The sequence below is a fragment of the Onychostruthus taczanowskii genome, unplaced genomic scaffold, assembly GCF_017590055.1.
Source record: "Onychostruthus taczanowskii isolate IOZ18803 unplaced genomic scaffold, ASM1759005v1 scaffold94, whole genome shotgun sequence".
Lineage (NCBI taxonomy): Eukaryota > Metazoa > Chordata > Aves > Passeriformes > Passeridae > Onychostruthus > Onychostruthus taczanowskii.
Genome location: NW_024507435.1, coordinates 1,904,027 through 1,928,229, shown reverse-complemented (window position 1 = coordinate 1,928,229; position 24,203 = coordinate 1,904,027). Strand labels below are relative to the sequence as shown.

The following is a 24,203-nucleotide window of genomic DNA, read 5'->3' as shown; positions in this document are numbered from 1 at the left end:
CTGTCTTATCTTGGTTCAGTCACAGGCTAGGGCATGAGACTCTCTCCCTTCATTTAAAAGGAGGTTTAAATGGAATGAGGAAGCATGCTTATATGCAAATGAGTTCCCAAAGAGTGCCTGTACAAATATTTCTGGTGCTCAAAGCATTTAAATCAATAATGGAATAAAGGACAGGCAAGACTTTGTTCACCTTTACATCTCTATCTGGAATCATACATTACCCTTCCAAACTCTGATGACAGATCAAGAGCAAGTTGAAAGACAAAGAGATGTGACCCCACCCTTCACTCTAGTGAAGAGAGGTATTTTTAGGCACAGTTATCTGGCAGATGCTGGGAACAACAGGGAGTGCCTTAAACTATTGCAAAACAGGGTATTCCAGCTAACTTTAGCAGCAAAAATCTTACTCCCAAGATGCAAGGACAACAGTTTAAGAAAACAACACCCAGTCTATTTGGCTATCTGAAGTTTAAATCAAATGCTGTGCTTCACAGAAACAAGTCAAAGTAATGCATTTCTTACCAAGAACCATCTGAATAATGAAAAATAGTAGACATTGACTTTTAAAATGTATATATTTACCACCATTATAGTTACAATAACTACAATAAATCTGTGCCTGCATTTCAGACACTATGCTGACTGTATGCTGAGCTTTAATCACACCAGAAAGTGAAATGAGTAATGAGACACAGTCCAATCTACAAAATTTGGACTTATGCTCATATTTAAAATATGTGCCTTAACACTCACAGGTTAAAATCAGATCATCTCAGTGCTATAAGTATCTTCCCCATATCCTAAACAAGGTCTGCCTGGCAAGCATCTTTGGGTAACTCTGAACCAGACTACACTGGGGCTCTGAAGATTCTGCCCTTATTTCTTGCTGAATTTCTGGATCCCAGTGACACAGCAAGACTCACCTCAGCATGGGAAACATAACATAACAAAGGAAAACAGTACAGGAAAGTTAATGGAGGGAAACAACAAAATGCTATTGCTTTCTATTATAGAAGTTTTGAACAGTTGGTTTATGACTTTGCTGCTCATATATAAAATAGGAGCATTTTACACTTGCAGCAATAAAACTTTACAGCACCAAATACCCTTGTATTGCAACAACTATTACAGACACAGGAAACAAAGGAAGAAAAAGAGGCTTTACATTTATAAGAGCTACCAAGCAGCGTTTTTCCAGGCCATGGAGAGCTTTTGGATCTCACGAGCACGTAACTGTTTCATTACTCTTACCGTTTCAGCCAGGCAGCTGTCTGAATGTTCCAGTTTTCAATGTACATTTTAAAACTTGTTGCAGTCTAAAAAAAGAAGTTCACATGAAATGTTAGCAATGAAGCCTGTAAAATACTACTTGCAATTTAAATTAGTGAGGAGGTACATGGAAAATATTAATTCTAGCAGCTAACTTTTATGATGACTGTGCCACAATCCATCATTATACTAATATGACTTGGGAGGGACATTAACTAGGCTGATGGCTCACTGCTAACACTTGGCACTTGCTCTAAAATCTCACTTTGTCTCATATAATTAAATATAGTGTTTGGTTACTTTTCAAATAATGGGCAACCTGAGAAGCTTTCTTGTTTTATATGCTTGGCCTTCCTTTCAGTTCATAAACAGCTTTATTTCTGGAAGAGATATCTCGCCACCCATTATACAATCTGGACTTCCTTACAGTGGTACTAAAACAAAGTGTTATTAAAAAATACATTTATTATTATTTTTATAATTATTCTTACTATTTGGAGAAGGAAGGGGGGAGACTGAAAAACATGGGCAAAAAAATTAGGACTAAATTTAGAAGCCAATTCTCAGCCCACCGCTCAGCTTGAGAAGCCAGAGTGGACTCCAGTATCCTGAGAGAACAACCCATATCTCCTCCTCTGAGCTCCCCCAGCTTTAGGGGACTGCTGGACTCTGTTGTTCAGCATCAGTTCCCCTACTGCTGATCAACTTCACTTCCCCACTCCACCTTGGTCCCTTGCCTGCTGGCCGAAACCTCCAAGGACACCCTGGCCAAGGGGGGACATGATTCAGTGACACTGCAAGGGATGGAAAAATGACTGAAAAAATGGATTAAGGGAAAGGCTTCCAAGGGGATATCTTTGCACTTCCATGCAGAATTCTTAAAGCTAGCATTTCATCCTCTGCATTTAAAGAGTTAAAATGATTAACAATTCCCAATGCAGCACTGCCACATTTTAATTGCATTACTGCACCATGAGAAGCCAAGAAAAACACAGTTTCTCTTCCAACTAATATTGTCACTCTCTTTTGGCCTCCTTTAAGTTCCCCTGTTACATTACCAAGAGAGGAAGTAGTTGCTGGCTGTCAAAACAAGCAGGCTGCCAAGGCTTTCAAGTCCCCCACGTGGGCTTAGCCCCTGTCATGTTTTAAGGCCCACACAACCCCTTCCATGTGCTTATCTTTTCTACAGATCAGATAGTCACATTTAGCACTTAAGTTCCCTGCTCTGAGGTAATTTTACACATGCAGGTGGCTATACCTGCTGAATATATAGACTGTATCTGTATACACTGTACAATCACACTTGAACTGCCAGCATTGCTGTTGGCGCATAAAGTGATGGTTCAAGGCCTAGCCAAAGCCATGGTCTCAGTAGCCTCTCTTTTTCTCATTGCAAACATGAAAAAATCAGACAACACTCTATGTTATGCTCTTGGAAACAATTTCTGATCTCTGTTGCCTGTGTGACCCATAAAGGAAGTAAGTTTTGAGAGGCCATCAGTTCAGTGGGTAGAGAGGAGCAAAGGCTCCTGTTTCCTTCATTTGGCTTGATTGAAGAGTACTGGCTGCATTTTACTTTCTTTCTTCAAACAGAAGCTCCCTCAGCCCATCAAAGTAAGAATCATCTCCTGCCCCAAAACTGAATCAGATATAGATTCAAGATCTCAGAGTGGTATCTAGGGTGTTGCTGTCATCAAGAAGTGTAAAATATTTCTGGGCTGTGTATCCTGTACTCATCAAGGATTGCACGGAGGATTAATCGTGGTTAAAAAAGAAAAAGAGAAAGAATCTTGAAAAACAGGGAATGTATAATGAGACTTCCAATTTTGGCATCTTCAAGGAAGAATTACAGGGGCTATTTCATTTTTGAGAAGAGCTATTACAGCACATTCACTTAGTCACAGATTGTTCAGCAATAAAACAATCAACTTATTTTTATCTGTGATTACTTTTAAAATCACAACTAGAGAATTACAGAGGAAGGCTCCTCCTATTTCTAAAAAAGAAGCCTTTAGAAAGCAGTCACAGATACATAAATATTTCCACATCTCACTGGCACTCACAAAATATTCTTCAGGGCAAACAAATTATATGGCCCATCTTTTGCATTAGAGACACAAACATGAATAGTTTTCAAAAGGCTAATGGATCTTAAAAGTATGCAGCAGTCACAAGGAAGGAGTGAGAGATGTTTTGAAAAACAATGTGACTCTCTGCATGGAGTTCTAGACCAGCACCCACCTAAGTTCTGTGTGCCCCTGTCAGCTCCCACTCAGATCGCTTGGTTTGTGCTTGTTATGTCTCCTACTTGTTTTTCTCCATGTACCAGAGGCAATTCAGCCCTTGCACGTGTCTGTGCCACTTGTGGCAGCCTCTTTCACTACCACCACTCATCTCAACTGGGCTAAAAAAGTGAAAGATTGTTAGAAGTAAATAAACAGAACACACCACAGATGGTGAAGAATCATAGCTGCAAACAATTTACTGACCCACTGAGCTCAGCCTCAATCTACAGTAATTGACTGCTCATTTATTAAATATCTGACATCATTATTTTTAGACCTCACAAAACTATTTAGAAATACAACCTGAATACAGAGCATGAGGAAGCCTGTGAGACAGATGAATTTTAACTGTCCAGAAGATAAAATACAAAATGTCTTCGTGCTAAAGAGAAGCAGCCTGGTAGCATAGATTTACTTTCCTTTCACCCATTACCATGCTCATTTCTGTAAAATTATGCCAATGCAGCCACTCCTTTATCTCACCTCAATGTTCCAGATATTCAAATTGGACAACAGGTCCCAGCGGAAAGTGCCTCTCTCATCAACTCCACTGAATCCATAACCAGCTGCATTGTTGACTGCATCTGCTGCAATGTCAAAGCAAAACAGGTCAAAATCAGACTGCTGGAAGAGACATGTTTTCTTACAAGTCAGTATGGTACTAAACAAACATTCAAGCCAGCTTTGTAGGATTTAGCAACCTCTCTAGGAGAAGCTTCTTCTTTGCAAAAGGGCATTACTATAAGGCTACACAAGAGTAATTTCCTCAAGAAGAAAGACTAGCTACTCCTTGTGCAGAAGAAATAAAATAATAAAAACCCAACGAATATAAATCACTTTTCCTATTATTTGGCCTTTATTATTCATCTGAGACAGATATTACCATAAAATGAATGAGCAATTTTCTCAAAAGGGCACCTGGATGTCACAGCATTTTCCAGAATTCAAAAAAAAATTTAATATCTCAAAGACATGCTTATTATTTCTATTAAGAGCTCCAACATGGCTATGTTAATTAAGACTGTCATTCAGAATTCTGCAGACAAAGCCTTTTGCTAATCCTGTTGCTGAGTGCCTCACTAAAGTGCCTCAACATCTCTATGAACCAAATATCGAGTAACTTCAGTTACACACGTAGCTACCTTAAAGCAAGTAAAAGCTTGGATAACAGAAGGCATTACACACTGATGCACCCTTGTCAACCACCTCCCCTCTCAGAGTGCCTGGGAGTCACCTCATCACTGGGTCTCAAGATTCTGATTTCAAAGTGCCCCTGCTAGAAACACCTACTTGGAGTACTAAGAAAACAGAAGGGAGAATTCATTGTCTCTGGATCACTAGTTGCAGCCAACACTGAGGATCATTGGAAGAAAAAAGGAAACGCAAATACAGGTTAGGCTTTTCCTTCCAGGTCATTTACAAAATACAAGCCTGGTTATTCTTTAAAAAGGTCAGCATTTCTTCCCCAAGAATGAAAACTGATTTTACTTTGTAAATGCTGTGAGTACAGGCACAAGCTCATGGAGAAGCCCTCCCTAGTGCACAAAACTAGGGAGGGAACCTCATTACCAGCAACAAGACTAATAATAAATAAATAAACAAGCAGCCTTCTGTAACCTGAATTTTTCTGTTTTGTTTTCCACTTTCCTAAATGAGAGAGATTTTATTGATGGAAAGAAACCTCTTCATGTTTTAATTTTCTCCCTGTTTAAAAAACACTCCAACAATAAACAACAACCCTGCCTGAAGCTGGCCAGAAGATCCTGCCCAATCTCAGAGACTGGAGCTGCACACAACCAACCCCCAGAGCAGTGGACTCCTGGATTTGCTCCTCCTTGCTCCAAGGGTAGCAGGGACCAAATAATTAGTGTTTCTTGGCCAAAACCAAGACACCAGGAATCATGGGATGAGCAATAATTGTATAGCAGCCCCCTCGGCCTTTTGCTTCCCAGGCTGCTGTCTGCAGAGCACGGTGTGAAGCACAGGGAAGTCACAACTGTGCGCCTCGAGCTGCTCACAGACCCGAATCCCCACCAGCAGGCTGGAACTGCTCAGGCTGGGTATGGCTTTCACAGCTCCTTGCTTGGAGGCACTCGGACCCAAAGTGGTTTCACTGACAGCTCAGGGTTAGGTTTGCAGCTGTGTTCCCAGAACTATCCCAGTGAAAAGCCGAATTTTCTTTCCATAGATCTCGGTGGTGCAGCTCCCACACAATAGTGTGCCTGTCCTGTCCTGAGGACAGGACGCATTTATTGGCCCGTTTCAGCAGGGCTTTTGTAATGCTCTGGGCCATGCCACCGGGAGCAAAACTGGGAAAGGACAAAAAAAGGATAAAGTGCCTGCTGTTCTGCTGCCTGGATTTGGGATGTGAATAGAGGAGGCCTCACCCTCCACTATGCAATGCATACTTTTCTGCTAACTGCCTCATGTGTAAGACATTTCTAGAGCCTCTGCAGCTTGGTCTTGTCACAAATGCAAGTTCAGTTTATCTCTTTAATAATGGCCTTCCAGTTAACCATAATGCCAGAAAAAATGGAAGCAACAATTTAACACTGGATCCCACAAAAGTAAGTTTGTGAGCAAGCCATTCTTTATCTCAAAGCCTTTTCCATCCCACACATGCCAGTCCTGGCTGCCTTCCCTGAATCTGACAGTTTTATTCCCAGCAGTTTAATCACAGCCTCACAATGAATCTCCCTGGCTATTTCCATCCTGTGTCAGTGACACCCTGCTCAGCTTTAAGGTGCATGCATTCCTTGCTGGACTTCCAGGATCTCCCCTACACACAATGTCTTGTAATACCAGCAAAAAAAAATCCAGGAGATCTTCAGCCTGGCCTAAAGGATTTGACTCTTCACACATAGATGGTGAAACATGACTTGTAAAAGAAGAAGGTAAAATGCAAAAAGATTATTTTGACCACCAGTCTCGCTGGCTCCTAAAAAAAATTGTTTCCCTCTTCAGTGAGTCCTCTTACTTCTCCTCTCCCTTTTCCTTGCAGACATTTTGGTCCTTCCCAACACTTCCTTTGCTCCCCACGCTTCTCCAATCTTTTCTCTGGACTGCTTAAAGCCAAGGTGTATACAGGACCCCACAGTGCTTTAGAGACAAGGCCTACCATCAGCCCCCCAACAAGCACAGGGTCCGCTGCCTAAAGGAGTACATCTCCCACGTGAACTACAGGTCTAGGGACAATTTTATTTCCCCCCATCCCAGGTTTCAGACCTCCTCCCCCATTTAGGAACTTATTTGCTACACACAAAAGTACATAATATAGCCAGACTTACCCAACGTCCATGCAAAATAATACTTTGGTTTTGCTGCCTGTGTTACAACATACAGGTAACCAAGTCTTGACAAGAAGGGAGTTTTATCAAGAAATTCGTTATCAATAATATATGCCATAGGAAAGTTCTTGGTAAGTGTCAAGAATAAAATGAGAGATACCAGTGTGATACACAGCTTGTACATCACTGCTCCCTAAAAAGCACAAACAATGAAACATTCATTAGAAACCTTTGCTTAAGGGGAAGAACAAGGCAGTGCTCATGACATACAAAAACAATGGGCTTCAAGAACCATTAAAGTTACCAGTGACAAAGCTGATACTAATTAATTTAGAAGACGTGACCAAGAGAAGGACAGAGTCACAGCTCTAGTTTAATTTTATTTACTCAACTACCTGTAGATAGGTAGGACAGTCACAAGTCAAAATCAGTGATGAACTTCATGACAGACTCTACATCAGCATGTGGAGATTCTAAATGGGAAAGGAAACAAACCAAGCCCTACAGTGGAAAGCAGAAATCTCCTTTAAATGTACTGTCCCCTCCAGGAACTTAAGACTGGGTTCCTCCTGGAAGCCAAAAGCACTGATATTCTGTGCAACAGGAGGTCTTACTACCCAGCTACTACCCAGAAGTCTTGCTAAAAATAATTTGTCCAAAAAGCATTGTGTTGTTACAGCACACTTGCACGCACAATACAGGGTATGTGCTCTGCCACACGCTGTCTATTCCAGCTCCCTAGCTTCCTACACACCATTATTGACAATCATTGCAGTAGTTCAAAGCTTGTTTGCAAATACACACCATGGATAAACCCTTCTTGATCCAGCTGTAATTAAAAAGTAATCTGGCACTTGGATATCATGTGAAAATTGACTCATGTTGTCAAAAGGCTAATAAAAATGAAATACACTATTAAAACAACCATGTATTTTTTTATCCTTTTGATTTTTGATCTATTTTTATATGTTCTCCAAATTCTGGAGTAAAGTAATGTGAAATTGTTTTTTATTCAGATTTTAATACTCTCTCCTGACTTGCATCCTCCACAATATAGGCCTTATTCTGACCTTAGTCAGAGTAATGTAAATCAGAACTATCACCACTAGGGTCAGTAGAAAGACAAATGTGTACAAAAGGAATCATTATACAAAAGCACATGCTCAACTTCAGCGGAGGCATCCTGCACACATTCACAAAGCTACACTTTCTGTGTCACCTTAAGGTAAGAGAGAAAATCTGGACCTCATGCTACACTATCCTGCTTTACAAAAAGGCTATTTTCTAAGAAAATTTTAAATAATATTAAAAAAATATAAAACCAGATCACTGTTAAAACGATGTGGAAAAATCACCTCTTGAGTCATCTTAAAGTGCGTAAAGTGTACTCTTGCAAACCACCTGGACAGGCTGCACCTTCTGATTAGCAGTGGTTCATGTACTTCTAACATCCCCTGCACTATGGGGGAGATTTGACTTTTTTTTGTTTTTCTGATATTTCCTCTTCTGTCTGGAGCTCAACTGCAACTTGTCATTGTCAGAAGCTGCAGCCCATTCCCATTGCTGCACAAAGGATACCCATTAACAACTGACCCTTTCTGCATGGCAAACCCATTTGGCAAATTCGCTAGCCCCTTCACCCCTGACCTTGTGATAAAAACAGCAGCCACTGACAGAAAAAACTCACTGTAACCTTTACTGGCAAGATAACCCCAAACTGGTTTTTCTTCTTAGCTTTTAATTATGAGAATCATGTACAAAGCTGTACTTTCCTGCCCCCTGCAATCAATCTTTGTCATTTTAAAACTTACAGTTGGAGAAGGATCAGGAAGTTTGTCATAACCCTTCTGCTTCCAGTTCACTTCTAACAGTTTCATGTGCACATGCCTCCCTTCAATGAAGGCGATATAGTCCTTGTAATTGCTGCAAGGCCCTGCTATGATGCTCATAAAATTGAGGAGATAACTTAAATACTCCAGTAAAGAAGGTCTTGATCTGTGAAAAATCAGCCACACACAATAGAACAAATTAAAAAAAAAATAAAAACAACACAAGGTAAAACATATCAAAGGGTTTCACCAATGTTTTTTGTCACACTGTTTGCCTCAGTCCTCACCTCTCTCCTGCCCGTTTCCCCCCAGCTGAAAGCTCTCTAGATCTGTTCTGGGGAAGATAAAACACAGCCTATCATATTCTGGTGATGTTTGGTAGACGGCAGTCAGAGCAAAGGTAACATGGAAGTACTTAAACTACAGGTGAAGTAATGCTAGTGATTTGAAAAGTTAGAAACTTTTCAGCTAAAAACAGTAATAAATTTGTCCATTTTGGACAGTACGAGGAGTGAGAAGCTGGTAATTGGTTTTGGACATCTGTCCAGGATGTCAGGAACCATACTGCCTTGTTATACAAACCACAGGGCAGGGAGTCTCTAAAACCAGGGTTCTCAGTTCTGGGAGGAGCTCTCACCTTCCTTCAGTTCAGCCTTTCAAAAAATGGGAAGTGTCATGTGAGACATACAGGAAGAGAATGAATAAGCACTCTCTCCTACTGTTCAAATAAAGGAAGTAATTGCCTGTATTGCATCATGAACAGGAAAAGGAACTAAGTGGGGGAAAAATATTAATTGAAAGATGGCTGAAGATGAAAGTCACATTAATTTTTTCCATTTTCAAGTGCATATCCCACCAGTTCCTTCTAGGGCTGTACATTTGATATAAAATTAAGAAGATCCACTGTTCTTGCTACAGATCATTAGAGTGGAAAAAGAAAGATGCAAAGGTCTCTCAGCAGTAGTGTAATTTGTAAATTGTTAGGCTTGAGGTTTTTATGGGGCAGAAAATGCCAACATCCAAACTGTGCACCGTGTTCTGCACTGCATTAGAGTGAGTGCTCTCCACAAATGTCTTAATTGTTACCATTCAAGTAAACATGGAGCCCTCAGATGAGAACACAAACTTGGGCACAGTGCTTGAGGGCTCTCCTGCCCAAGACACAGATGGACACGCATAACCAAAACACACTTAAAATTCTTTAAAACAAATTTCTAGCAGAAAAACTAAGCAACAGCTAAACATTTTCTGTTGCCTACTTCTATTCTGAAGTGGAATTAGTTTGAATAAACAGTTAGATTAGCAAGGATTTTCTGCATTCACCCGACTGGTTATTGTAGACGTTAGTGCCTGAATGGTATGTTCTCTGGTGAAAGCATTTCACACTAAGATGGAGCAAACAATTCCGGGTAAGAGTCGTCTTTCTGTCCTGCAAAAACAGGTCCATGATGTGGGCTTCCTAGCTCTACAGTAAGATTAAAAATAAAGTCATTAGTTTCAGCTTGGGTTCTGCACATTGTTGGGTGGGGAGACATGAGCAATGCACAAAGGAATGTACAGAGGATGAGTGAGAAACAAAAACAGACCAAGAACAGGAGGGAAGACAAAAGGCTGTATTACCAAAGGGGATTTAAAACTCTTCAGTTATGACTTGTCTGCCACTGACACTTAAGCTATTGGCATCTTCTTTTCTAATATGAACTCATCTACTGTACAAGAAAAAAAAAAAAAAAACTAAGCCTGTTTAGTGAGAATTTAACTAGAATTAAGGACTCAGTGCAATTAAAAATTATGCTGTGACCTTTAAAAATAGATATTATGGGGTCACAGCTACCTACAAGAGTTTTGCTTTTCAAGAAATGACTCCTTTACTTTCTGAAGTACATAGGCAGATTTTCTGATGGCTGAATCTTCTACCTTGGAAATTAAGGAAATAATTTCCTTGGCCATAACAAACATATCATGGTGAAAAGTAGTTATGGTTCTGAGAGTAATTCTGTAACACTAATTCTTCATTAAAAACAAACAAAAAAAACCCAACAACAACAAAATACTCACAAATTCAACTCCATATTGCATTTGTATTGAGAGACAAACTAGGGGAAAAAGGTGCTCAAAGAAGTGCTCTCTCCATATGAAAAATGAGAAGTTACATAACATGGAGACCTAGGCGGATTAACATTATGGAGGGAGACCAGAAAAAAAAAAATCCAGTATTCAAAAATTATGGCAAAGAAAAGCATCACTTGAACTGTCAGACTCAAACCAAAATGGATTTTTACTATGCAGTGGATTGTTGACAGGGGAGGAGTAATTACTTGGAAAAATAGCACATCACAGATCAGATGAAGACAACAGCCAACAAGTTTGTATAGTATAGTCTTAGCCTGAATTTAAAAGAGTTAATACAGCAAAGACTTGTTATGTTGCACGTGGAGTATATATTTAAGTATATATTTATGAGACATTGCCAAGTACTTCAGTGCTGACCAGCACAGGTGATAAAGGCAGAGGTCTTGAACTGAAGAAAAAAGGAATATAAGGGAGAAAGTATATTTGTGTAAGGAGGGTAATGACAACAGCATTACAAAAACAAAACTTCTCAAGCAAATAGAAAAAATATGTAGGACTTTTGGTATCTCATGGACTGAAAAGTAGCAGGAAACATTTCCATGTCTGGGCCACTATGTTGTCCTTGACATTGTAATGAAAAAAAAGAACCAACCCAGACAAAAGAACAAATAACAAACAATCTAAACAGTCAACTTCTTTGGCAGAAATTAAACACAAATCACTCCAGTAGTTACATCCTTACTTTACAGCAAGCCGATTCTGCTCAGCAGTGAGTTCCTCAGCTTGTCGCCCTATTCCTGGAAAGAAAAGACATATTAGATCTTTCCAAAACACTAACAGTAAAAGCTATTCCCAAAGCCTTATGATTGCACCCCACAAATAAATTCCTAAAGTAATAATTTCAAAATTTCTTTGTAATAAGTGGTTTTAATACATTTCAATCCCTAACTTTTATGTCAAGTTCCATGCTACCTCTTTACCCAGTTCCTTAGCTCATTCTCCCTTTCTCACCCTGGCTACACTGTCAGGAAGAGCAGCCTTCCCACACAAACAATGGAAGTGGCAATGCCACCGACTGGCTGCGACCCCCAACAGCCTCTACAAACTGTCCTGGGCTGGAAAAACCTCTGTTGCCAGAAGCCGCTGGCTCATTTAAGCACAAGCCTCCCGCTGGCTCCTTGGTGAGAAATGGAGCATTTCACAGCAGGAGGAGTGGTCAGGGGAAGACAAACAGGCACTCAGGGAACAGAAGCTCCTCTGGTGTGAACGAGCAGCCCAGCAGCCTGCCGCTGGAGAAAGCCTAAACATCCACATCAGTAATAAACTGGAATTGTACAAGTCCAGACTGGAAGGGTGACCTCCTGTTGAGTGCACAAGACCTTTGGGGCCAGAGGTAGTGCACAGACTCAATGTCCCAGGAAAACGATGGAAAAATCTTGTGTCATGGCCAGTGGTAAACAGATACTGCTTATAGCACATACCTCAAAACCTTCACCCTAGAGCTGCACATACTGCAGGGAATTCCACTGGCTTCAGCAGAACTACACGGGACGAGTCAGCACTTGGTGTGGAGCGTGTGCACAGCGCTATGTGCACAGCTCCACGTGCACACCCCCAGAAGATCAGGGGCTTGGCACCAATTGACACTACTGTTCTAAACATACTGGCCATAATTACCAATACAGACACAGGACCCACATCCCAAAATGATTGCTGATAAGCTGCTCATTTACATTCTCTCTCCACTGTTTCAGTTTGTAAATACTGGGAGGGCCTGAATTTCAGAGAAACAATTAACACTTAATTACTTAAAGGACTGGGTATTTTGTTTGTCTGTTTCCATTTACGGACAGCTGTGTTAAATTTTTACAAATACAAATTTGCCACTGATGCTTGAACTGCAAGCTGCCTTCATTTGATCAACTGCTCCATATATGGATGTATGCAATGTAATGAGCCTTTTCCACCATCATTAATCTGTAGGATTTCTGGTCTGTTTAGAACGCTTCTGCCTCTGCTGTTGTCTTTTTCTTTTCTGTCTCATCTTTTACCTTCAACATCCTAGGTGTGTACCTTGGCTGCACATTGCTGTGGAATTGCAGCAATACCTGAGCTGAGCCAACTTACAGTAGCAGATAAGCCTCAGCAACATGAATGCCAACAACATGGTCAGTTATCCAAGCTTCCACCTGTACCTGTTATACCCAGATAAAAGCATTAGATTCACTTGTGCAAACCTGGCTTACAAACAATGCCAGACCCCCGTGTGTGCCATCACCTAAATCCTTGCTCACAACAGCTCTATAGCAAGGCACTTATTCAGTCACCCACAGCTTGTAAGGTAGTGGGCTTCAGACCATCAGAAATTCTCACTGCATCATCAGTAGGCACAAGCAATAATGCTGCTGATGACAAGTGACATTTTTAGCCTTTGCACTGTAGTAGACACAGGCGTTTTACTGGGAAATAATAGTGCTCTTTGTCACAGCGCAGCACAAGACTGAAGACAATGTTATTTTGCTTGCAACTGTGCTTCTCTCTGCACTGGGGAAAAACTACTGAATTCTATCTCTCACAACTCATGGAGTATATTACCACTGCATAGATCAGCGCTAGCATATTTTTTGCTAAGTTAACATTAATGACTGAATGTTTGTACCATCAGCTCTTGACTTCTGAGAATTGGTAACAGCTTCAGAGAACTTAATGGAGATGCACTGTAGCATCTAAACAGGAGATACTGGTACTAGGTAAAATCCAAATTGGGCCCCAAGGAAGCAGAATACCCAAAAGGGAAAACAGTTGTCTCTGATATTGCAAAGACAGTTTGATCCTGAAAACTGATCAAAACTTTAAGCTTCTTATTTTTCCTCCATAAAGCATTTTTCTTCTTCATTTGGAACAACTCACTGAACTACATTCATTCACTCCATAAATCAACCATAGAATTCACTGGTATATAAAGGCTGTCTTCAGGACATGGGAAGAGATTCCTTTTCTTACCATCATGTAGCTGGCATGCAAGTGTTGTGATCTTCTGTGTAATTATCATCAGCGGACTATAACAAAGACAGAAACAACAGTTACGTGTCTTGTAATACAAATTCTTCCCAATTTTCTCACTGAATGTCTTTGTGCCTTTAAAAGGCATAACTATTAGCAACCAGTGGAAAACATCCAATTAAAGCTGAAGGAGGCACCCAGGCATAAGACAATTGCCTGGGTTCAAAACAACCCCACAGTAACATGCACTGGAATTTTTAATTGCTAAGTGCACACAAAGCCTTATTTCATATCTTCCTATCGTGCAGCAGTGCAAATTGCAGTTCAGAAGAAATTACACCACCAGGAAACACCAGCTTCTGCAGCCCACTGAGCTTCTTTTCAGGCAAAGATCAAACTGAAGCCCCATACAATGAAACACTAGAACACAGCAGTGCTGCTGTAACGCAACTCTGGCTCTTCTTACTGTTTGTTACTCTCCAATTGTCTGTCTCCTCAGTGCCCTAAAAAAATGTTGACTCTGCAGATACAGATGCTTATTTCCCCACATGAATAGCTCTATCAATTAGGACTGTGTGCAAATACCAGAATAGCTGTCAGCACAGCAGTTTCCCACTTGCTTACTGGCCACACATCTGCATTATGAACAGTCTGTACAAGATATACCACCCAAATGGGAGTGTACAGGCATGTGGGATCTGGAGCCCCTGGAAAAAGGAGCTGATTGTACCTGAGCCAGGCTTGCAGCCACCCAGCAGCTTTGGTGCCAACTAAACACGAAAGATAGAAATAGCCACTACTCCCAGTAGGGCCACTCACACTTCCCAATTCCAACTTTACAGAGCTTCTTGGCACTGAAGGCAAATGTGAGCTGATGCACCTAAGGAATGGGGAAAAAGACTAAACTCAGCTTGGTGGCATCAGGAGCTGGTTCCCACAAGGATAAAGGACACAGCCAAGAGCATTTAGAGGGAGGTAAGAAGAAAGATGGGAGGAAAACCATGGGGGCAACTGACCAGTTCCTCCATCGGCTGTGACACCCTAAACACGAAACCTGGCGCTGAGCATCTGCAACCTGGAAGGACCCATGGCAGGCAAAGCAAGGGATGAGCACCCCCTCACACTGCTTCTCCCTGTCTCTCTGCTACTGGGGACACCAGCACAGGCTGCCCAGATCTCTTGCAACCACAATGGCCACTAGATGGGAATGGGTGATGAGGATACACCACTATTTTAAAAGCATTAGTTGTGATGAATGTATGTAAAACCAGTCCCACAAAAGAGATCTGTCTTCACTGAGGATTAATACAATGGGTTGTTTCTCCATTTGAGAATAAATTAAGAACATTAAGCAGATGGAGGTTTCTGTTTAAACACAAATGATGTCTTCAACCTGGAAATGAAAACTTGAGTTTGTACACATTGATTTAACTATTTACACAGTTTGACCACAATATGGAACTTTTTTAAGAGACATGTATGATTGTGCCAAACACTACAGCTGTTCATTTTAACTACTGTAATATATTTTCTGGAACACAGTAAAAGAAAAAAGTTGAGGGTTTTTGGTTTTTGTTTTTTTTTAGTTCAGGCACTGTGTTTGTCTCACAGATTTCTCAAGGTAAAGAAAAAAAAGTGGAACTTACATTCAGTGATGTCTCTGTCTAAAATTACAGTCAAATATTTATGTTCTACAGAGATTTTCTAGAGATTCTGGATCATCCTTAACTAAATCAACCTACTGATTACAATCAAATGTGAATCCAATGGCTAAGATAAACTGTTTACAACCTGATTATCCCACTAATATAAATCAAACAGATTCTCAAGATAATTCATAGGCTGAGGATGTTAAACACACAAATACTGGCAAGAGACATTCTTTCATTTTAAGTGGTCTTTTTTTTTAACACTTAACATGGTTGATCTTTTCCAAGAGTCCACAAGTAATTCTGTGTGGGTAAATTGCATTTTCTACTCAAAACCAGAACATGCAATATCAGCCAATTACTTAATCAGAAACTGCTTTTATCATTTCAGAAGTACTGACTTGAACTGCCAATTTAAAAAAGTTTGCACAAAAAATTCAGAATAGGCTTAAATACACACAGAACTTGAATACAATTGTAACAGAGAGGTTTGTACAGCAGATCTTCTTGGGTCACCTAGACCACTGATAGTAGCCAAGGAATGGACAAATTCTACAATGACTTTTCACCTTCCAGCAATATTGTCAAACATTCTAAACTTTATTCCAATTAAGCTTTCAAGAAAAGTGATTTATAAGCTGTTTTTACCATTATCTTCAACATCCTGTTTCTCAAAGTAGATTTTCCCACAAAATTTAGCTTTGCTTTCAAAGATACATAAATCCTAATCCTTTAAGCATATGAAAAGGCAGATTTTTTTTTTAATCCTTAGGAGAGACAGAGGCTGTCACTGAATCAAGCAGTTTTACTGCAATAAACACAAATTTTTATTTTGAAAGTATTTGACATTTTTAGCTTTATGGGGGAACATTAACACTTGGTTCAAATTGCTTCAGTTTGTTGCATATGTTTCTTATGGCAAGGACTTCACGCCAATATTGAAGTGGGTAACTTTAAACCTCAGGCTCTGAGCCAAAAGCGTATGACTTCAAGTGTCTAAATTTAGACACTTGTCTTAGACAAGGCCCCCATGGTAAACCAGAGAGAACCAAAATGCAAACAATCCAAGGGCAGCAGGAGTAAAGCCTGCACTGAAGTCATACTACATGTAAACACAGACGAGAGAGGCTCTCCTCATCTATATTAGGAAGTCATTGCCTCATTGATGGCACATTGTAAGCCAACAGAACAAGTCAGCCTTTCCTGCACTTTCATCAGAAAAGATGGACAGTCTTTCTCCCTCAAATCTCCCAGCTCCAGAGGAGACAAGGGATAACAGAAGTGACATGTCTGTCAAGGTGAGAGGGAAGGAGGTATCATTAGCTACCTCCTGTTCTCCCTCCTGACATCATTATATTACATGGCATATGTATTTTCCAGAGCGGCTGGAAAGTGGCCCAGCAGAAAAGGACCTGGGGTGTGCTGGTCAACAGCCAGCTGAACAAGAGCCAGTGTGTGCCCAGGTGGCCAAGAAGGCAAATGGCATCCTGCCCTGTATCAGCAATAGCATGGCCAGCAGGAGCAGGGCAGTGATTGTCCCTCTGTACTCAGCACCGGCAAGGCTGCACCCCCAATCCTGGGTTCAGTTCAATTCAGGGGACATTGAGGGGCTGCAGCATGTCCAGAGAAGGGCAATGGACTGCGGAAGGGTGTGAAGCACAAGTCCAATGATGAGTGACTGAGGGAGCTGGGATTGTTTAGTCTGGAGAAAAGTGGCTCAGGGGGACCTTACTGCTCTTTACAACTTCCTGAGGGTGTAGCCAGGTGGGAATTGGTCTCTTCCCTTGAGCTGCACCAGGTAAGGTTTAAGTTAGACATCCAAGGAAATTTTTTACAGAAAGAGTGATTAGACGTTGGAGTGCACTGCCCAGGGAGGTGGTGGAGTCACTGTCCCTGGAGGTGTTTAAGGAATGACTGGATGTGGCACTCAATGCCATGGTCTAGTTGACATGGTAGTGATCGGTCATAAGTGGGACTTGACAATCTCAGAGGTCTTTTTCAACCTAAATGATTCTGTGATCTCTTTTCTACCCTACTCAGGAAGGTGGAAAACTGCTGTAGAGTGGCAATGGGATGACACACACTAAATCTTTCATTAAATCAGTGTCAGGTATCAGCCAACACTTCACACAAAGGATAAGCAATTTTCAGGTGAACAAGGAGCATCTTCCTCCCTCCTCTCCCCTCACTGACTTGATCTCAGGGGGACCATGTCTTTGCTGCAGCAAAAGGCAGAGCACAACAAAATAATGACATTACTGGAACTCTCTGTTAAGGGCGGGTAGGGGGGAGGGAAGAATCACAAATTCCTAAACATGTGAATTTTGATTATTAAAACTTTGAAATACCAGAGTATCGAATTGCCATTTCTATTCAGCCCCTCAGGCAAGCTGTAACTTTAAAGAGCAATAAAACATTGAGTAAGTTAATACATTAAATACAGCACCACATCACATATAGTCAACTGTTTCCAACATGGTATTATTTTAACCCTTATACTCCACTGGAAAAAGTCAATAGTGCTAAAAATAAGAAGGGAAGTTAACAAAACTATAAAGCTCCCAATCCCTTTTCTTACTCCCAAATTTTACGATGCACAGGTTTTTGAAGGGGAGCAATTAGGTTGAATTCAAAAAGAAAATCTACCTACTACACTTGCACTTACAGATGAAGCACAAAGACTTATCCCTAGGAAGGAAGCATTTGAAATAAAACACATTGAGAAGCCTAAACAACTTGCAATGCATCACATTTGAACACCTAGTGATTGCTTTGCAGCCACATGTTGAGCGGTGATTCCACACTCTCTCCACCTGTCCTATTAAGCACTACAGTTACAAACTACCACAAAAACACAGAATCTGATTTATGTGTAGTGTGATTTCCCCTCCCTTCCTGTGTTTTATATATTGGCTATGAGTTTAATCTTAGGTTGTAGTTATGCTGTACCTCCTACACAAAAACCATAGTGGCCAACTTTTAATTTAAAAAAAAAATCAAGAAATTGACCCAGGGACAATTTTCTTTTTCAAGGCATCTAACATAAGGTAAAGACAGCTTTGGTTTTTTGTTTATCTGACATTAGATGTCTTGAAAAAATAACACAAGACTAAGATAAAACAGTTTACAGAGAATGCTCAATAGAGGGGTTTACTCCCCTAAATAAACCTTCTAAATGAAAATATATCAGTGAATATAATGTTTAAATACTGCTTGCCCCAATGCAATAAATTTGCCAGAAGCACAGGTCAGTGGAAGTAAAGATGTTTTGCTTGTAGACTGCTGTGGGGGTCCTCACTGCATCACAGGCTGGCTTCTGCACTGAGCAAGTTCAGATGCTTACGAGAGAAAAGACGGTTTCCAAGCACAGTCTGCTTGACCTTAGGTAATCCCGTGGAGAAGTCTGGCACACGCTTGCTAGAAATAGTTTCCACTGACCTGATTTCACTAAGAGAGGAGGTGGAGTCAAAAGGCTCATAGCAGACAAGACTCCAAAACAGCGAACATGTATTTCAGGGTTACCTCTGCAGTGCTGAAGCTGTGACAAGAAGTTCACACAGTCACACCCTGCTGTGACAGTAAGCATTGCTGGCAAGGGGATGGACAAGCTGGCAGTGAGCTTGTACTTTTGCTTTTAACAGTAAAAGGAAGAAGTACTGAAGTACATCAGAGGAAAAACACTTCACTAAACACACTTGCCGCCTCCAAAGCAACTTACAATTTCCTTCATATGATGTGTTGCCTTTGTGTGTGTTTGTGTGTGAAAGCTCCCAAGCAGCATTTCTTAAGCCTTCATGGTAGAAGCATTTCACTTAAAAGAGTGTTTACTTCTGGAGAAGTGTCCAGGGATGTACTAGATACATGGAGCTCTCTAGTAGTGATTGCCTGCTTGAATTCTGCCTAGTTCCCACACACCAATTCTTGCAGGGCTCCTGTGGCTCCAGTGGTAAGTGATCTCAGGGCTGTTTCCAGTGGACAAGCACCCAGCAGAGCAGCAAAGCAGCAAGCAGGCATGGAAAACAGACTGACCCCCCCTTACTCACCCTGCACCTGCCCTGCTGCAGTGCCTTGGGGGACCAGCTGCACACCAAGGATACCCAGCACTGCAGGAACAGAGACTGCAGCAATGTACTGCATGTCGTACATTTAGAAGACAAGAAAATAAAAATAACCAACTGAACTTGCAGGACCAGACAACATTTCTGCTCTGTGTTTTCACATGGTAACATCTATCTTTGCTTTCATCAGCAAATGTATTTCCTTTGTGAAAAACGGCTGTTGTACTTTTATTCCTTCCTTTTGTGGTTGAAACTAGAAGCCACTGAGAGAGGAAAAAAGCAGCAACAAAGCACCACCCAGCAAAAATTCACTGCCTGAAGTGACACTTGTTACTGAATCATCTGCCTATGTATATGGCTTTTTGAGAAGGCTCTCTCAACGATCATCCCTTTCTAGGGGGGTTTGCTGAGAATGCTGCTGCTGCTCCGTTTGCCTTTGGGATAGGGCAAACAGAGGTGGTGTCTGGAGAGTGATGTCCACCAAAGCACTTGTGTAAGAGCTACAGATTTGACACGTGGGGAGGAAAACCGCTGAAGTCTCCCAGGTACTTCAGCTATGGTCTCTCTAAGACCAATAGAAGATGGAAAACTGTGCCAGTGTGGGTGGTGATCTTCACAAACTGAGTTTCTCTTCTGTAAGGAATGACAACAAGAATCATAGAATCATTAAGACTAGAAAAGACCTTTAGGAACACTGAGTCCAGCTGTTAACCCAGCACTGCCATCTTCAGCAGTAAACCATGTCCCCAAGTGCCATAACTGCATCTTTTTTGAACACTTCCAGGGATGGTGACTCCACCACTTCCCTGAGCAGCCTGTTCCAATGCTTGGAAACACTTTCCATGAAGAAACTCTTCCTAAAATCTAATCTAAACCTCTCCTGGCATATCCTGAGGCCATTTCCTCTTGTCCTGTCACTTGCTATATGTGAGAAGCGACTGACCCCAGCCTTGCTACAACCTCCTTTCAAGCAGTTGTAAAGTGTGATAAGGTTCCTCCTGTTCTTCAGGCTAAACAACCCCAGATCTCTCAGCCACTGCTCATATATGAAAGAAACTCCTGTATGCATGATCATTCTCTGACATTTCACTGCATAACCTGCTGTACTAGGAAATTTTGCTCAGACATTGTAAGAATTTAAAGAGGAAACTAAAAAGCTCTACAGCCCAAATCAAGCAAAGGATTGAAACAGACACAAGTTCCATACCTTCTGATTTTTATCTCGATGATCATGTGCATCTGGCATTCGGTCATGCAGCTTGCTAGACTGAAACCCTATCTATTACTACTTTCCAAAAATCAGAATCAAGATTCCTTATTTTAAATTAATTTTCCTTAAAGATATCATATGCTATACTCAGGCTGAGCCTGTAATACAAAGGGAAAAAACCACAAACTGTATGATATTATTACAGTTTTTATAAAGTTGTATAGGCAGGAAACTTACCAGCATAATCCTCTTAGCATAAAGAAGAAGAAATGAGAGAGAGAAAGAGTTAAAATTTCCAGGTACAATGTACAAATGTCATGGCAAACCAAGCAAAATAAAACATGCATGTTTCTTTCAAAGATTGATTTGAATTAAGGAGGAAGCACAGGATTCAGTTACTGTACAATTAGCATTCAAAGACAAATAGGATTTTAGGAGAAAATTCCTAAATTATATCATCACTTATTTGAGAAATAACATAACGGAAAGAAATTTGATAAAATATATGCACATTTAAAAAAAAATATAATTGAAGTGCAGCAAGCTGGAAATTGTTTTCCTTAAAACCTGTCAGTAGTTAAAAAAAAAAAACATGAGTTTTTCCTTAAGTACTATGCAATACATTAAAAACTCTTAAATCAAGAAATAGCTGCAGGCAGCTTGAATACAGTTGTGACAGTGGGACTAAGTGATCAAACCTTTCCTTTTCAAGAGTTAAGAATTAACTAGTCACCAGCAGGTAAGGAGTCCCTTATTTCTTATTCCATAACCTGGAAGTGAAGTGCCACAGCTTGATCTTTCATTTTTCAGTTTGCTTAAATATGACTCAAAAGTTACCTTGCTCTCTCCACCTCTACCTGCATTTTACAAGCTCTGTTGTCAAAATGGAAGGGCTCCAACAAATAGCACAACCAACTATTAGTAAAAACGCCCCAAAAATGTATTTACAAGCACACTTCAAAAGGGTTATACGTGCAAGTTGTTAATTGCCCAAGGCAGGCCAAGAGAGGAAATGAGGGATCTGTCTTTCAGCACCGCCGCTGGGAAACACTCAATGATCATCTGGCTCGTCACTTCAGGGAACTGACACTGGAAAGCTGATGGCAGTAGAACTGGTTATGTGCCTATTTGATGTGGATTAAAACTTCCTCCTTGCAACCAAATATCACCAGACTTATGGGGTACTGAAACCTCAAAGGCAAGTCAGCAGCTGATGGGGTTTTTGTTGCATCTTAAAGATTCCGCCAAGTTCACATTCACCCAAAACTGTGGGAGGCTGGAGGGAGATGGACACAGCCCTGTGGTTCTGTATCACTCATTTCTGAAACCCTGAGGGACAACTTTAATGCCATCCTCCCAGCCAGGCCCTGTCCTAATGATTCCCTATTACCACATGCAACAGATGAGGAACCATCAAATATGGGAGAACGAGCAAGAGGAAGCTCAGTTGCTGTTCATACATGGCAAAACTGTGTCCAGGGAGCATATTTTATCTCTCTGGGTCATCAAATCTGCTCAGGTATGTGCAAAAAGCTCCAATGGGCACATATTTAAGCTGAAGGAAACAGGTTTTATGACAGATTTATGAGGGTGATCTGGGTTTCAACACTTTGGATTACAAGTTTTTATTGATACCACTACAGTATTTGTATTTATTCTTAGCTTTTTAAAATATACCATGAAGGTGCAATTCATATCCATAGTACATTTTCCACTTGTTTACTACTTGGCAGTTTTACTTTTGACTGAAGTTTAGGAATTGGTGCATATCTTGAAGCACCAAGTCAAAATCAAATAACAGAGTAAGTTCAAGCATTTTTTTCACTGCCATTATTATCCTCAAGCTCATAATTAAATAAGAGTAGTTACTTTTTCATCAAGGGAGCAGAGAACACTGCCTAATCCATAACAAACAACCACCATTCCTCTTCTTTCACCCCCAGTCTCAGCTGGATCTTTATTAAATGTATTCAGAGAGAGAGAGCTAATATGCCTCACAGTGCATTTCTGAACACTGTATTCAGAAAAGCATGATCTCTCACATTTCTCTCTTTTCTCTCTCTGTCTCTGTCTCTTACACACACTGAGCTATAGCATTCCAATCCCATTTATAGCCTTCTTGGTATGTCATGCTCTTTGAGGACATGCTTTTGTGTATTAAAATAACTGCAGAAAAAATTTCAGAACTAAATTTCTTTAAACATATAAATTGCCATTACTGCAGCCTCCTTAATAAAAAAAACCCTCAGGAGTTTGAGAGAAACTTCCCCTCCGCCACCTGAAGTTTAATTAAATGCTGAAACCCACCACCTCAAAGAGAGAGACGCATGCACAAAGAGAGCAAAAACCTTCATTCTCCTACTCTGTGCCTGCAAGATGAAAGAGACTTGGAAGAGTCATGTATAAACTTACTGTGTAAGTTTACAGAAATTTTTCATGGTATGTTGCTAATTACTGGGCCTTCAGACATTCAATTAAACAAGTGGAATACAGATTAGCACGCTGGTTTCAAATCACACAAAAGCACACCTTCCTCCCACAAACAAAGCACATAGAGTTGGCTGTCTCTATCTTCGCAAAGCATCCTCCACTGCTTCTCTGAGCGAAATCAGAGACTACAGTGTATATGAAAACTGCTTCACACATATCACAGCATACAAAAAGTTGTGCTATTTAAGCAGCAGCCACAAGCTGGCCTCATGAGAGAGCCAGTGCTGACAAACTGAGCTGATCTCTTGCCTCTCTGCCTGGGTTACTCACCCAGCTCCACCAGCAACTCAGCCCTGCACAGGTCCTGCCCTCACACCCTGGAGGGCCTGGGCTGGGAAACACCTTCCCAGCTGGGGCTCCAAGATAAATCAGAATGGGGGACAGGAGACACAGAGCTGACAGCTGTGCCTAGGAAGCTGGAAGGAGAGCAACCCACCCCCCTCCTCAGGGCAGAGCACGAGGGAGCAGAGCATCTGCCAGGTAAGTCACTGCTACAGCTCCAGGGAGAGACTGCCCGACTTATACTCCCAGGCTGCTCTGCAAGGAAACCTAGCTAGCTAAGCTCTACCTTCCCAACTACACAGCTTCCAGCAAGAAAACAGTAGAAACAATGAATCAGTCCAAAATCATACAGTGCTTATTCCTATTTTAAGAAACAAAACCAAAACCCAAACAAACAGACAAAAAAACCCTACCCAAACCCAAAACAAAACAAACCCCAACAAAACCCCAAAGATCACAACAAAAGCCTCATAAAAAGCTTAAGGGAAAGAAAATTGCAGGTGCTCCATAGATAACATAAAAATTACTCTTACAACTTACTGAAATCAACTAATACTGATTGACACGGGAACCAGTTTGCACACTCACTCACCCGGAAAAATCTGTAGTGAGAATGCCATAATGAAATATGTATATTCGGCTTATGTGGCACAATGTGAGGTATCCCATAGCTACGACAAAGGAGTACCTAAAAACACAACACACAGAACACATAGTTACCAACACAAGTATTAACAAGAACTAGAATCACTCAAACTGGGTTGGGCT

The 24,203-nt window shown here is 40.9% G+C and overlaps 1 protein-coding gene across 2 annotated transcripts in view; it reads right to left on the bottom strand.

Moving 5' to 3' along the window:
- MBOAT1 (membrane bound O-acyltransferase domain containing 1) overlaps positions 1 to 24,203 on the bottom strand; it is a 55,948-nt gene that overhangs the window by 5,086 nt on the left and 26,659 nt on the right. The window contains exons 4-11 of one of the 2 annotated variants that reach the window (XM_041426736.1): positions 24,028 to 24,123; positions 20,901 to 20,912; positions 13,747 to 13,802; positions 11,486 to 11,540; positions 8,653 to 8,836; positions 6,842 to 7,034; positions 4,038 to 4,141; positions 1,252 to 1,316 (exon numbers count right to left, since the gene is read on the bottom strand). In XM_041426736.1, the coding sequence (XP_041282670.1) occupies positions 1,252 to 1,316; positions 4,038 to 4,141; positions 6,842 to 7,034; positions 8,653 to 8,836; positions 11,486 to 11,540; positions 13,747 to 13,802; positions 20,901 to 20,912; positions 24,028 to 24,123 (765 nt within the window). The remainder of the gene's footprint in view (positions 1 to 1,251; positions 1,317 to 4,037; positions 4,142 to 6,841; positions 7,035 to 8,652; positions 8,837 to 11,485; positions 11,541 to 13,746; positions 13,803 to 20,900; positions 20,913 to 24,027; positions 24,124 to 24,203) is intronic. The other variant, XM_041426737.1, reaches the window with a different exon arrangement.